The sequence below is a fragment of the Symphalangus syndactylus genome, chromosome 12, assembly GCF_028878055.3.
Source record: "Symphalangus syndactylus isolate Jambi chromosome 12, NHGRI_mSymSyn1-v2.1_pri, whole genome shotgun sequence".
Classification (NCBI taxonomy): domain Eukaryota; kingdom Metazoa; phylum Chordata; class Mammalia; order Primates; family Hylobatidae; genus Symphalangus; species Symphalangus syndactylus.
In genome coordinates this window covers 81,416,721-81,432,656 of record NC_072441.2, presented here as the reverse complement: position 1 = coordinate 81,432,656, position 15,936 = coordinate 81,416,721, and the positions used below count along the sequence as shown (strand labels likewise).

General features: G+C 37.8%; 1 protein-coding gene across 2 annotated transcripts; it reads left to right on the top strand.

The window, feature by feature from the left end:
* The first annotated feature begins 11,946 nt into the window (after positions 1–11,946).
* LOC134734716 (small proline-rich protein 2B-like) lies at positions 11,947–13,329 on the top strand. Of its 2 annotated transcripts, none has more exons than XM_063628086.1 (2): positions 11,947–11,989; positions 12,701–13,329. In XM_063628086.1, the coding sequence occupies exon 2, from the start codon at positions 12,720–12,722 to the stop codon at positions 12,936–12,938; it is 219 nt and encodes a 72-aa protein (XP_063484156.1). In that variant the 5' UTR covers positions 11,947–11,989; positions 12,701–12,719; the 3' UTR covers positions 12,939–13,329. The 2 variants fall into 2 exon arrangements, with proteins under 2 accessions (XP_063484156.1, XP_063484157.1); XM_063628087.1 differs by having other exon boundaries at positions 11,947–11,995.
* Positions 13,330–15,936: the final 2,607 nt, after the last annotated feature.

Below are 15,936 nucleotides of genomic sequence, written 5' to 3'. Positions count from 1 at the left end.
GTGTATAGGAGTGCTAGTAATTTTTGTGCATTGATTTTGAATCCTGAAACATTGCTGAGGTTGTTTATCAGCTGAAAGAGCTTTTGTTTCGAGACTATGGGTTTTTTTTTTTTTTTAGATATAGAATCATGTTGTGTGCAAACACAATAGTTTGACTTTCTGTCTTCCTATTTTGATGCCCTTTCTCTCTTTATCTTCCCTGATTGCTGTGTCCAGGACTTCCCATACTATATCGAATAGGAGTGGTGAAAGACAGCATAATTGTCTTGTGTTGGTATTCAAGGTTAATGCTTCCAGCTTTTCACCATTCAGTATGATATTGGCTGTGGGTTTTTCACAGATGGCTTGTATTATTTTGAGGTAAGTTTCTTTTGTATTTAGTTTATAGAGACTTTTTAACATGAAAGGATGTTGAATTTTATGGATAGCCTTTTCTGCATCTATTGAGACAACCATATGATTTTTGCCTTTAGTTCTGTTTATGTGATGAATTGCATTTATTGATTTGTTTATTGTTGAACCAGCCTTATATCCCAGGGAGAAAGCCAACCTGATGGTGGTGGGTAAGCTTTTTGATGTGCTGCCGGATTTGGTTTGCCACTATTTTGTTGACAATTTTTGCATTGATGTTCATTGAGGATATTGACCTGATGGTGTGTGTGTGTGTGTGTGTGTGTGTCCCTGTCAGGTTTTGGTATCAGGATAATGTTGGCCTCATAGAATGAGTTAGGGAGGAGTTCATCCTCCTCAATATTGTGGAATAATTTTAGCAGGAATATTTGTTTAGCAGAAAACAAGAGCAGATACTAGCTCTTGTTTGTATATCTGGTCGAATTCAGCTCTGTGTTTGTTTTGTCCTGGGCTTATTTTCGTTGGTAGGCTATTTATTACTGTTTCAATTTTGGATCTCATTACTGGTCCTTTCAGGGATTCAAATTCTTCCTGGCTCAGGCTTGGGAGGGTGTATGTGTCCAACAATGTATTTGTTTCTTCTAGATTTTCTACCTTTTGTGCATAGAGGTGTTCATAATATTCTCTTATGGTTATTTGTATTTCTCTGGGGTCAGTGGTAATATCTCCTTTGTCATTTCTAAATGTGTTTACCTAGATTTTGTCTCCTTTCCTCTTTATTAGTCTAGTTAGCAGTCTATTTATTTCATTAATTTAAAAAACCCACCTCCTGGATTTGTTGATCTTTTGAATGATTTTTCATGTCTCAGTGTCCTTCAGTTCAGCTCTGATTTTAGGTATTTCTTATTTTCTCCTTGCTTTGGGGTTGGTTTTCTCTTGATTCTCTGGTTCTTTTAGTTGTGATGTCATGTTGCTAAATTGAGACCTTTCTAACTTTTTGATGTCAGCATTTTGTGCTATAAATTTCTCTCTTAACACTGCTTTAGCTGTGTTCCAGAGATCCTGGTATGTTGTATCTTTATTCTCATTAGTTTCAAAGATCTTCTTAATTATGGTCTAGTGAAATATGTGGATTTGATCCTGTCATCATGAATTTAGCTGGTTATTTTGCAAACTTATGTATGTGGTTGCTTTATGGCATCACTGTTCTGTGTACTTAAGTGTGTTTTTTGTAGTGGCTGATAATAGTCTTTCCTTTTATATTTAGTTCTTCCTTCAGGAGCTCTAGTAAGGTAGGTCTTATGGTAACATATTCCTTCAGCATTTGCTTGTCTGAAAAGTGTCTTATTTCTCCTTCACTTTTGAAGTTTAGTTTGGCTAGAATTGAAATTCTAGGTTGGAATTTCCTTTCTTTAAGTATGTTGAATACTGGCTCCCAATCTTCTGGCTTGTGTAATTTCTGCTGAGAGGTCTGCTGTTAAGTCTGCTGGGTTTCCCTGTGTAGGTGATGTGACCTTTCTTTCATTTGACCATGAAAAATCTGATGATTATGTATCTTGGGGATGATGTTCTTCTGTAGTATCTTACTAGGGTTCTTTGCATTTTCTGAATTTTATGTCTGTCTGTCTAGCTAGGTTGGGGAAGTTCTCATGGATGATATCCTGAAATATGTTTTCAAGCTGATTACACTCTCCTTATCTCTTTCAGGGACACCAATGAGTCACAGATTTTGTTTCTTTAGAAAATAGCATTTTTTGAGGTTTTGTTCATTTCTTTTAATTCTTTTTTCTCTATTCTTGGCTGACTGTCTTATTTCAAAAAGCTAGTCTTTGAACCCTGGGATTCTTTTCTCTGCTTGATCTACTCTATTACTAATACTCGTGATTGCATTAGAACATAACCTACCTGATAGAGCTGAGAAACACTCTACAAAATGTATAGTTTCTAGTGTGTTTCTCAGTTCTATCAGGTCAGTTATGTTCTTTTCTATACTGGCTATTTTCTGTCAGCTCCTGCGTTGTTATATGGTGATTCTCAGCCTTTTTGGACTGGGTTTCAGAACACTCCTGCATCTTACTGATCTTCCTTCCTATCCATATTTTGAATTCCATTTCTAGCATTTCGGCCATCTCAGCCCAGTTCTGAACCCTGGCTAGAGAGGTCGTGTGATCATTTGGAGGAAAGAAGGCACTCTGGCGTTCTGAGTTTTCAGAGTTCTTGCATTGCTTCTTTCTTATCTTTGTGTCTTATATTCCTTCAATATTTGAAGTTGGTGATGTTTGGATGGGTTTTATTTTTTTAATCTCATTTGATAGCCTTGAGGTTTTGATTGTGGTGTAAGGTCAATTCAGATGACTGGCTTCATTTGTGAAAGATTTTAGGGTCCCAACACTCAGCTCCCAACTCCTGGACTGCATGCCGTAACTCTGGGGAACTATATCAGGCTTGACTTTGTTCTTTGGCTCCCCCAGGTTAGGAATCCATTGTGGTTTGGAGGCTGAGGCGCTCCCTGATCCCTGGTCACTACACTGTGATGAGTGGTGTCAGCCAGAGTGTTTTGTAGTGTGGTAGCAGCGGGGTCCATTCTTTTTTGTATGTTCCAGGAGCAGTGGCAGCATGGCAAGGTGCATACTTTTAGGCTGGAGCAGGGTTCTTGCAGGTGCTAGGCTACTTGCCTCTGTGGGGACATTCACCACAGTGGTGGAGGCAATGTTTCTTGGCAGGGTACAGGGTCCCTGCTGGCGACTGTGTGTGTGTGGTGACACTTGTAGTGTTGTTGGTGTGTGGATGGGGTGCTAGCTTGTGCAGGTCTGTGTGCTTTCTCTCTGTGCCATGGGCAGGGGTGGTTGTTTGGGGTGCGGGAGTTTCCACTGTTTTCAGTGCCTAGTTTCACTCCCATGGCAGTGTTGGCACAAGGGTATACACTGGCATGGGCGGTGCACTGGCAGGAGTGGGGCTTCCTGGCTCTGTGCTTGCCATGGCTCTGTGACTGCAGTGGTCATTGCCAGGGATAATGGGCTGACCGTACGCTCGCTGCAGCAGTGGCAGGGCAGGATGCACACACTCACATGTACTGGTGAGGAGAGGAAAGCAAAACTCATTCATGCACACACATGCCAGCAAAGTGACGTGAAGTGTTGCTCCGGGCCCAGGGGAAGCTGCAGTGTGTGGAGTGAGCAGATGGGCTGGTAGGTGACTGTGGGTGGCTGCCCCGCTGGAGTTCTCCACTTGTCAGCTGTGATCTGCCAGCACAGAGGCTATGATGTGGGTCCCAAGGTCACCCAAGTTTGCCCTGCAAGCAGGTACAGCCAGTCTGGCATCCCAGGAGAGACCAGCTGACCAGGGGGTGCTCAGGTCAGACTGGCCCCATCTGAAGGGCAAGATTGCCCTGCACAGTTCAGGTCCAACAGTTCCCCAGGGGCTAAAGTCTCCTATGCGAGCAAGTTGAGCCTAGGGAGATGGCCATCCCTGGCCCTGCTCCATTACAGACACTCCCCTACCAAACCCTTTAGGCTCCACATCAGCTGGCATGCTGCCCCTGTCACTTCCCTAAGCAGCTCTCCCTGCCAACTGGAGCGTCCCTGGTGATTAAGGGGGTCTCTCCCTGCCGGGATTCCAGAGGCCCATGGCGAGAGTGGGTTGTTCCCTGTTGGTTCAACTCAGCTGTTCCCCTGGAGTCACTGGAGGCCAGGAACCAGTCTTGGTGTGTAGTGTCCCTGTGCAGAGCTCCCACCTTTCTCTCTTTTCAGCCTAGCTTCTGGATCTTCTCTTCATTCACTCTCAGTGCCTTCCTTCTGAATATCTGTTAGAAGTGCACCTGTCATCTCCGTCCCTTAGTGGCAGCTGTTCCACCTGGCTGCATCCAGTTGGCCATCCTGCCCAGGGCCACAGGAAAGATCTGGTATGCTAAATGTTTTTGAGGCTTTTTTGTATCAATATTCATGAGGAATATTGGTTTGTAGTTTTCATTTCTTGTAGTGTCTTTGTCTGGCTTTTGTATCTGGGTATTCGCGGGCCTCATGGAACAAGACAGAAAGTAGTCCCTATTTTCAGCTTTCTTTTCTGAAAGATTTTGAAAAGGATTGGCATATACTTCTCCAGTAAATCCTTCTGGGTCAACACTTTTCTTTCTTGTGAGATTTTAGATTAATGATTCAATTTTTTTACTTATTACATATCTTCTCAAACTTTCTATTTCTTCATCATTTGGTTTGGTGGATAGTGTATATCTAAGAGTTTGTTCAACAGGTTATCTGATAAACTGACAGAATTGTTCATAGTTTCTGCTTAAAATTTTTTTATTTTTGTAAAATCAGTAGTAATGTCCTCACTTTCTTTTAGATTTTGGCTATTTGAATGTTATATTGTATTTTTTCCCTGTAGTTAGTCTGTCTAAAGATTTTTCAATTTTATTGACCTTTTCAAAGAAATAAAACTTAATTTTATCGATTTTTCTCTATGGTTTGCCTGTACTTTATTAGTATCTCTACTCTAGGCTCGTATTTACTTTTCTGGGGTTTAGTGTACTTTAGTTTTTGTAGTTTCCTAAGCTGTAACGTGAGGTTATTGATCTGAGATATTTTTCTGTCATTAAAAATGTATGTGGGCCAGGCTCAGTGGCTCACGCCTATAATCCCAGCACTTTGGGAGGCCGAGACGTGTGGATCACAAGGTCAGGAGATTGAGACCATCTTGGCTAACATGGTGAAACCCTGTCTCTGCTAAAAATACAAAAAAATTAGCCAGGCATAGTGATGGGCACCTGTAGTCCCAGCTACTCGGGAGGCTGAGGCAGGAGGATGGCGTGAACCCGGGAGGCAAAACTTGCAGTCAGCCAAGATCACGCCACTGCACTCCAGCCTGGGCGACAGAGCAAGACTCCGTCTCAAAAAAAACCAAAAAATTTGGTTCTGGCTATAAATTTCCCCGTTAGCACTGCTTTTGCTGTAAACCATAAGTTTTGGTTTGATGTGTTTTGTTGTCAGTAGTCCCAAGCGATTTCTAATTTTCTTTGTGATTTCTTTTTTGACCTGTTGGTCGTTTAAGAGTTTGTTGTTTAATTTCCACAAATCTGTGAAATTTCCAGTTTTAATTGGGTTATAGGTTTTTAATTTTATTTTATTATTTTATTGTGATTGGAAAAGTACTTTGTATGATTTTAGTCTTTTAAAATATATTAACTTGTTTTCTAGCCTAATATGTGGTCTAACCTGGAGAGTGTTCTTCCATGTTCTCTTGAGAAAACTGTAAGGAGTATCCTGTTCCTTTTGGTTGGGGTATTCTATACTTGTCTGTTTGTTCCAATTGGCTTATATATTTAAGTCCTCTATTTTTTTAAGTTCTATCATTCTTTCCATTTTTGAGAGGGAAGTATTCAAGTTTTCAACATTTCTTTTAGACCTATTAATTTCTTCTTTTAATTTATTTCACTGTATCTTTGTATATTTTGGAGTTCTGATGTTCAGTAAGTGTATGTTTATAACTCCTATAATTTCTTGGAGAATAAATCTCTTTATCTTTGTAGTATTTTATAACAGTTCTCAACTTAAAGTTAATGATGTCTAATGTTAGTGTAGCCACGTCTGGTCTCTTTTGGCAATTTACATGAAATATCTTTTTCTTTACTGTTACTTTCACCTCCTTTGTGTCTTTAGCTGTAAAGTCAGTCTCTTTTAAACAGCAAACAGTTGAAATTTTTTTTCTTTTTGATTCAGTTCTCCAGTTTGTGTTGTTGGGGAGAGTTTAATTCATTCACATTTAAAGTACTTACTGATAAGGGAGGTCTTCTTTCTGCATTTACTCTTTTCTGTATATTGTTTGTCTTTCAACACTTTCTGATTTATGATTTTTTTTGTACTAAAACTATTTTATTGCCTTTTTTCTTTTGTGTATACTTGAAAATATTTATTATGTGATTTCAATTGGGATTATGTATAATATTCTAAAGTTATAGTAATTTAATTTGAATTAACACTATGTAACTGCAATAGCATAGAAAAGTTGACTCATACCCAGCTGGCCAACATGCCGAAACCCTGTCTCTACTAAAAATACAAAAATTAGCTGGGCGTGGTGGCACGCGTCTGCCTGTAATTTCTGAGGCATGAGAATCGCTTGAAACCAGGAAGCAGGGGTTGCAGTGAGCCAAGATCATGCCACAGCATTTCAGCCTGGGTGACGGAGTGAGACTCTGTCTCAAAAAATAAAAAAAAAAAGAAAAATAAAAAAAAGAAAAGTTGACTCATACAATCCTATCCTCTTTTATGTTGAGTTCACAAATTATATCTTTATACATTGTGTGTTCACTAACACAGATTTGTAATTATTTTGTACACATTTGCATTTTAAATATTGTAGGAAATAAGAAGTGGAGTTACAAGCTAAAATTACAATAATGCTGGCTTTTATGTACCTGTGTACATTTACCAGAGATTTTTGTGTTTTCATACAGTTTCAAATTTCTCTCCAGCATTTTATTCAACCTCAGAGGCTCTCTTTATCATTTCTCATACAGAAAATCTAGGGGCAATGAACTGCCTTAAGTTTTGATTTCCAAGAACGTTATAATTTTGCCATCATTTTTAAGGATAAATTTGCCAGCTGTAGAATTCTAGGTGGAATGAATTCTAGGTTTTCTTCATTTTCAATATATCATCCCACTGCCTCCTGATCCTAAATACTTTTGGTGAGAATTTGGTTAACTATTTATTAATAATCCCTTAGATATGATGATTCACCTCCCTCTTGCTGTTTTTGATATTATCCCTTTTGATAGTTTAATTATAATGTGTCTCAGTGTGGGTGTCATTGAATTAATTTAACTGGAAGTTTTTTGTGCTTTTTGGATGTGTAATTTTGCATTTTTCAGAATTTGTATAAATGGAATCATACAGTATATAGCCTTTGAGACTATTTTTTACTTATCAGCTTGCATTTTAAATTCAGCCATGTCTTTGTGAGTCTTGATAGGTCATTCCATGTTATCACTGCATAGTATTCCATTGATTGGGTGTGATGCACCACAGTTTATCGATTGAATTATTGAAGGGCATCTTGGTAGACCACAGATCTTGGAGATTATGAATAAAGCTGCTATAATCATTTGAATGCAGGTTATTTTTTGTCAACATATTTTGAAATCTGTTAGATCAATTTTTGAATGTGCTTTTGTTGACTCATATAATAAAATTATGTTTATCTCTTTAAGATTGTGAGTTAGTTTTGACTTTTCTCATAATGTTTATATTTTATTTAGCCTTTCTCCCACTTATAGCACAATTCAGGTCTCTTGTCTTATATGTTAGAGTTCAAACAGTTTTTTCTCTCCAAATGTTTTCACAATTTTGTCCGGGTTTCTTTGTTTTCCTTTTTAACTTTTTTGGAGGGAAACCACGGCCTATGCACATTCACTATCTTGAAAAGATTCGTACAAAAAGAAGTGTCTGATCCATTCCATTATTTACCACATATCCTTCTCATTCTCATTTTAACACTAAGCATACAGGATTACTTTATATTACTAATAGCTCTTGAAATTATGCTCTTAAATATACTGATCTAACACATACAGAAAATAAAAGTAGAATATATAGGGTCTATTCACTTTGAGAAGGTTAATGCTGATGAGCTATTCAGTTTCTTATAAGGATTTAGCCTAAAATTTAGGTAATTTGCCACCAGAAGGAATGTGATATTTAAATGAGTGGTTTCTTTATTATCCTAAACAGCTAACTACAGTAACAGCATACTAAATTGGAGGTAACATTGTATATTTTTTTCACACAGAATGCTAAATCTCTATAAATGCTATTTGTTTTTATACATGAACAAATCCATATATTGCTATTTATTGTATTTAGATTTATTTTCTTATATTAACTGAATTCAGAGGAAAGTCTTAGAGAGTCCAAACATCAAGGAACAATTAAAGCATCTGGTTTCTATCCTTTGCTCTAAATTTCTGCTTAGGTTAACTCTCATTTTCATCACATAGGATAAGTGTCAAAATCATCCCATTTTATTGTTTCTGCACACTTCATTTAAATCATATATTTGCATTTGCTTTGTCCTAAAAACTTCTGGCACACACTTCAATAAGGTAATATAAAAGATCTTAAAGATGAAGCAAATAACTTTCTCAATCATAAACAACTTGAACTCGATATCTTGCCTCTATCTCTTTCATTAACAATGTGTTACTTTAGCATTTTAAGCACTATCTGTAGCCTGTGCTAAGTACTTTAAATGCAGTCTCTGCTTTAGTTGTTTTCTCATGACAATTAGTGGTAGGTACTATTATTATCACTATGTTCTATTATCGTTACTACCTGTCCTACTAATCACCCATTTCTTCCAATTTCATCATATTATGGCCAATTTATGCTTTCTATCTAACTGGCTTTTGAATAGTAGACAAACTCATTCCTGATTTTTTTAACCTAGTATGATCTCCTAATTTTGGTGAACTGTTCCATAGATACATATGGCTATGGAGTGTCTGTGGCTTCTGTGTGTGTATGTCAACGCTATGAGGACAAGGATTATTACTGAGGTTTTCTTCAAGAAAGATTTTAGTAGCGATGTGATCAAATGTAGAGCTATAACAATAAAACAACTGCTACTTACATCCAGCCCCACCTTTAGTGTCGGCCAAAAATGCTGAAAAGAAGGAAGACTGTTTTCTCACTAATTGGACAATGGACAGGCTTGTCTCTTGTCAGCTTTTCAAAGTAGAATTTTAAGATTCCTTACTCAATAATAGGTAACATTGGGAGAATATTTTGAAAAGTAAAACAAGAAAATAAACATCATCTGTAATTATACCAGCCAAATATAATCACATTTAATATGTTGTTTTACTATTTCCTAACTTTTAATAAATATGTTAATGAAAATGTTATGATTTTTACATGTTTTTAGTAAAATTTGAATGTTTTAAATAATATTAAGTAATCTTTCAAAGCATCCTTCTTAATTATCTTCAGAATTCTACCGTATGTTTATCTGATACATCAAATTATGGAAAGACAGTGGAGACTAAGCCTTCCATTCAGAAACAAGAGCAGAAGGCAGACATGCATGGGGGTTTACAGTTACCATTTCTCTGAGCATAAGGAGAATATTTTGCCATGATTCTTGTTTCTTTATTTGTTTACATATTTAATTTTAAATCTTCATTTGCTAGCACTATTTGGTTTACTGGACTGTATCACAGTAAGATGTGAGATAAAATGTTGAATCAAATATTAGACCAAATAAATTTTTTGTTCTTTCCTGTCATTTTTATGTACTAGTAACTCATAGTTAATGATCCACTAGAAGATCAGGAAGCAGAAGTAATAGGAATGAACCTAAAGCTATCAGACTCTTAAAGAACATAAAGCTAAGCTCTTTAGACATGAAGATAGATGATAAAGACCCATGAGGTATTGTGTGTGTATGTGTGTGTGTGTTTGTGTGTGTGTGTGTGTGAAGTATGCCTCGCTCCATGTCTCAGGGCCTGGATGTCCTAACTTGGGGAAACTGTGATGGTTAGCTGTCCCTCTTCATGCTATGGCTGTTCTTCACGTACCTGGTCTGTGAGGAACTCTGAGTTTCCAGTTCTCCACCTCAACTTGTGAAGTGAGCCTGTCTGAGATGCTGAGGGCACTAGGTCTGCTGCCACTCTGGTGCCTGTACTGCTGTGATAAGCGGCCTGTTTGAGTGGGGTGTCCTCAGAAGGGGAGTCTCAGGTTGTGAAGCAAACTGTGTTATCTCACACAGTGATCTCATTGGGCAGTGAATTCTTCAATTTTGCATGGCAGAAATCAGACATTTCTCTGTGGATTTATGTTTTAGATGTGATGTGAGGCTCTTGGGGAGTAGTGGTGATTTATTGAGTAAAGGACTTTTACTTTGGCTGGTGAAGTGCTTGGCATGTGTAATAGTCCAGAGGAAGCATTTGGTGAGAACACCATTTGTAAACACCTGGCCTCAGGGTGCTGACATGATGGCTGTATTTCTGTAGTGTCCTGGCCAGTGGTGATATTGGCCAAAAGCTCTTCCTTACTGACAGGAGCAACAGCTGTTCTGGGTACCTAACCTACTCAACTGAGGGATGTGATGCTGCCTTGATTCAACACTTCTGCCCTTCCTGGAGCACAGCTGGTGACTGCTTTAGTGATTTTGAGTCTTTCCTCTTCCTCATTCCCCTTTCTTCTTATCTACTTACAAAATCACATTCTTGGAAAGCTTCCTGATTAATGGTCCATATAAGGAAGCTGTAGCAACATCACTTTAAATGTTTAATATACAGTACTTAGAAAGGCTCACTGATTGCGGGAAGAGTTTAAAAAAGTTGTGAAAGAACAATCACTGAACGCACTGACAACATGTGTGTTAAGTGAACAATATGTATCAAAAAGGACAGATGAGAGGTGTACATTGGGTATGAGTTGATAATCTAGCAATTTGTGGGACTAGAAGGTTTGTGGGAAAGACCAAGGAAGAACATGCAAACAAATTAAAAAACACTGAGAAACATCTAAAACCTGTTTGGAAATAGAGAGGAAGAATACATATTGGATTACCCTTTGTTTGTATTTTCCCCTAGAGTTAAACTTTGAGTGCTCTTACCTTCCTCACTCTGCAAACCTACTTCTAATTATTTACATACGATAATGTCTGTGCAGCTTGTTCTCTATAAGATGTTCACAGGGCACCATATAGGCATGGTTCCTTACATAGATTTTGAGTGAATACTTGTAACTTTAGTTTCCTTCTCTTCATTACCTTTTATAAATAAAAAGGCTGTAGTACACATCCTTCATGGCAGCAAGTAGCAAACGTGCTTGGGGAGACTAGATCTCACTCTCGAATCTGTCCTGGGATGCAAGTGCTTCTACAAATGTGGTGTAGAAGCTACAAACGTGGTGTAGAAGACAGCTTCAAAGAGGAAAGGAATATAGGTAAAAATCTGAGGGTTTATGCGAGAAAGAGGTGGCAAAGAAAATTTCAGTCTTGAACAGGGTCAGCAGATAGCACAGTGTGGTCAGCCTGCAAACCCAGATGTAAGTAGTATTCTCCCCTGTTTATAATCCCAGGGAGGAGAGGTGACATGCCTGTCCTCATGGAACTTAGCAAAGAAAAAGCTTAGCTCAGGCCTTTGTTAGGTCTCTCCTTCCTTGTAGCACATTCGCCAATTTTACGAGGAAATTAGAGGTAGAGTTGGGTTCACGTACAACAATACGGCATTCAGCTAGAGTGGATCAGGACAGGAAGTTTTATGACTCAGGGGAGGTAAGATAGGAAGGGATCGTTGTTTCCAATCAAGAAAGAGAGCCCTTGACAACCGGTTAGAGAATACCCCAATTATCTCTCTGAAAAAAGTCACTGAAACTGAGGTCTAAGGCAGGTCCTCTGTGAATCATGAACACTTAACTCAGTGGGGAGATCCCAGAACAGGGTATTTCCTAGTCTGAAATCCCTTTCATGCCAGATATGGATACATTTGCATTTTACTTTGGACATTGCTGGACCAGCCCAGTTTTAGGCAGTTCCACTTCCCACGAGGTGGGGCAGCAAGTCCTATAAAGAGGTTCCCTGCCGCACGACTCTTAAACTCCTGGTACTCTAGCACCAATCTGCTTTGGAGAACCTGGTGAGTGTGAGTCCTTGAGTTCCTCGGTTCTTTGTGACCTGAAATATTGAATTTAATCTGAAAACTGCAAGTTTGGTTGATATGATTCTGTAACCATGGGTTTGATGCTGCTTAGTAGATGGAAATTTAGAATTAGAGTACAGTGATATGCTATTTTAGCTTGTTTCTTGTGTACAGTTAGGTGTCCATATGGACGGAGAAGTTAATAGGAAAGTTTTGAATTGAAGAAGAAAAAAGAACAAAGTATTTTTTCCCCATGTTTTCCTGGTGTCTTTTTCAAAGGTTTGTGTCTAATAGGTGCCAAGAGCCTGCAATCCTTCCCAAAGAGCCCTTTGTTCTGTGCTCAAGTCAACCCACTGGGACTTTACTACAGATAATGATAAGAGAAATGGCTTGTGAGATTGCTCATGGTATCTGAACTTGTCACTGCCTTTCCTAAAGATGTTATTTTCACAGAGATAACATGCTTGGTTCATTACTACAGAGACATTTTCTTTGGAAAAATTGTATGAGAAAACACAAGACTCCACAGGGCCAATGAAGCAATCTGCTAAAGTGGAAGGGAGAAACAAAGGAGTCTTGAAAAGGCAGTTAAGAGTTTAAATAATTTCTTGGAGACGGAGCAATAATATTTCAAGGTATTACATAAGCATTGGCTGCTCTTTCTGGAGGATTCCCTTCCCGTGAACACTGTCATATCATTTCTTTCAGATCCTGAGACTCTAGCAGGATGTCTTATCAACAGCAGCAGTGCAAGCAGCCCTGCCAGCCACCTCCTGTGTGCCCTACGCCAAAGTGCCCAGAGCCATGTCCACCCCCAAAGTGCCCTGAGCCCTGCCCACCACCAAAGTGTCCACAGCTCTGCCCACCTCAGCAGTGCCAGCAGAAATATCCTCCTGTGACACCTTCCCCACCCTGCCAGCCAAAGTATCCACCCAAGAGCAAGTAACAGCTTCAGGATTCATCAGGAGCAAGAAAGGATAAGGATAATTGGCTCATCTTGTTCCACATCTCCACCTGCATCTTCTCATCAAAGCCTACCATGGATACACAGGGAGTTTCTTTCTCCTTAACCTGTGACCTGCCCATGATGATCCGTGACCGCAAAAAGTTTCCTTTCTGAGGCTGCCATACTGCCACTGTCCAGGTGGAGCTGAGAAAAGGAAGTCCTCAGCTGTGCCAGCTCCCAGAGCTTCAGAAGAAAGAGCAGCAGCTCTCTCGGGAATCATCAGAGCATTCTGTTGATGTGTTCTGTGTTTGTCTGTCACCTGGTCATGAGCTTCTACCACCTTTGCAATTGTCACTTATCTTTCACTCCCTGAATAAAGTATCTATGCATATATATTTGTGAATGGATCTTTTGTTTCTTTTAGAATCTGCTTTATTAGTAATATTATATGATTATTTGGATTTCGTTCTACCTTTCTCTGATCCCCAGGACCAGGATTTCACAATTATTGTTATCTGAACTTTGGGCTATATCAATGATTATTTTTATATCATTTTAAACCCCTTTTATTTTCCTTAATTAGTGTTTGATTGATTTGAAGGACAAATCAATCAGAATTTTAATCTCTTCGTTGCAAAATGTGGAAAATAATATTTATATCACTAACTTATCTTAGGCATAAAATGGAGTTAATATCAGGAATTTGGTTGACACAATTCCTGACATATCATTACTACTCACTTGATAGTAGTCTATGAGCAGCAGTACATCATCATTAAAACAGAACTATACCATTTGACCCAGCAGTCTCACTATTGGGTATATACCCAAAGGAATATAAATTGTTCTACCATAAAGACACATGCATGTGTATATTTATTGCAGCCGTGTTCACTATAGCAAAGACACATAATCAACCCAAATGCCCATAAATAGTAGAGTGGATTTTAAAAATGTGATAAATACACACCATGAATTCTACACAGCTATAAAAAAAGAGATCATGTCTGTTGTAGCAACATGGATCAAATTGGAGACCTTTATGCTAAGCCAACAAAATCAGAAACAGAAAACCTAATACCACATGTACAGCCATTATGGAAAACAGTATGGAGGCTCCTCAAAAGTTAGAAATAGAATAATATATGATCTTGCAAACCCACTACATGGTGTATACCCAAAAGAGATGAAATTAGTATGTCAAAAAGATATTTTAACTCCCCTGTTTATCACAGCACTTTGCATAATAGCCAAGGTATGGAATCCACCTAAGTGTCCAGTAACAGATGAATGGATAAAGACAATATGGTTTATATACACAGTAGAACACTATTCAGCAATGAAAAGAATAAAATCTTATTTGTGACAACATGGATGAACTTACAGGACATTATGTTAAATGAAATAAGTAAGACACAGAAAGACAAATAATTGTATGTTCTCCTTTATATGTTGGAGCTAAAAAAGTTGCTCTCATGAAGGTAGAGGGTAGAACAGTGGTTACCAGGGATTGGGGAGTGTGTAGGGGAGGGAAGGAAGGATGGGGAGAGGTTAGTTAGTGGGTACAAAGTTACAATTAAATGGGTATAAAGTTATAATTAAATAAATGCAATAATGAATTATAATTTTTATTTATAATTAAATAATACAATTAATTGTATTATTACAATAATAAGACAATACAAGTAATACAATTTAATTATGATTAAATAATAATTAAATGGGTACAAAGTTACAAGTAAATTAAAAAGTTACAATTGAATACATACAATTACATATACACCATGGAATGCTACACAGCCATGAAAAATAAAGAAATCACGTCCTTCGCAGCAACATGAATGAAGCTGGAGGCCATTATCCTAAACAAATTAATATGAGAACAGAAAACCAAATACCACATGTTCTCACTTATGAATGGAAGCTAAACATTGGGTACTCATGGACATAAAAATGGCAATTAAAAGGAAGGAAATACTGATAAACGCTACAACAAAAATCAGTATTTAAAATATTATGCTGTTAAAGAAGCCAGACACAAAGCACCACATATTGTGTATTATTTATATGAAATGTCCAGAATAGGCAAATTTATAGAACCAGAAAGTAGACTAGTGATTTCTAGGGGTCTAGGGGCAGGGGAATGAGGATTGACTTGTCAGTATGGAGTTATTTGGAGGAGTGAGTACAGGATTCTGAAATTAGATAGTGGTGATAATTCTATAACTGTGAACCTACTAAGGACTATTGAATGTACACTTCAAAAGGGTGAATTTTATGGTATGTAAATTCTGTGTCAATAAAGGTATTTTAAAAACAAAGAAAATGGGCTCTTTTGTAAACATAAATGCAAGAGAATAGAGGGAAGCCAAAAATCTGCAGAGGTGGGAAACTCAATCACTTTTAAATAGAAAGAGATAAAATCGAGAATAATTTTGAGAGACAAAAGTTCATTAAAACTCAAGTTTGCAGTTAAGATTAGATTAAGTTTTAATGTCATCCCACCTAAGTTTATTTTTCCAAATAGTGTCAAAGAAGTCACAGATGAGGAAGAAAGACATGGAAAAAGGAAGGAATAAATAAGCACAAGAATTTCATCTGCGAAAGAAATGTGGGTATACTTACTAGCATATAGAACTGGCTAGAAGAAAATAGATTAGAAATCCACTAAATTTTTGAGGAATCATATTCCCAAAGTAACCACAAGCTAAATCTTAAAGCAAAACAAAAAGAAATGAAGCAAAACAGCTTTCCAAGAGCCTTAAACCCCACTTGGTTAGAAAGTGAGCTGATTCTTCCAATCCATGGACATGGAATTTTTTCATTTGTTTGTGTTATCTATGATTTCTTTCAGAAGTGCTTTATAGTTGTCCCTGTAAAGATGTTGTATATTCTCCCTTTCGCCTCCTTGATTATATGTATTCCTAGTTATTTTTTTTCAGTGGCTATTGTAAATGGGATTCCATTTTTGATTTGAGTCTCCGCTTGAACATTACTT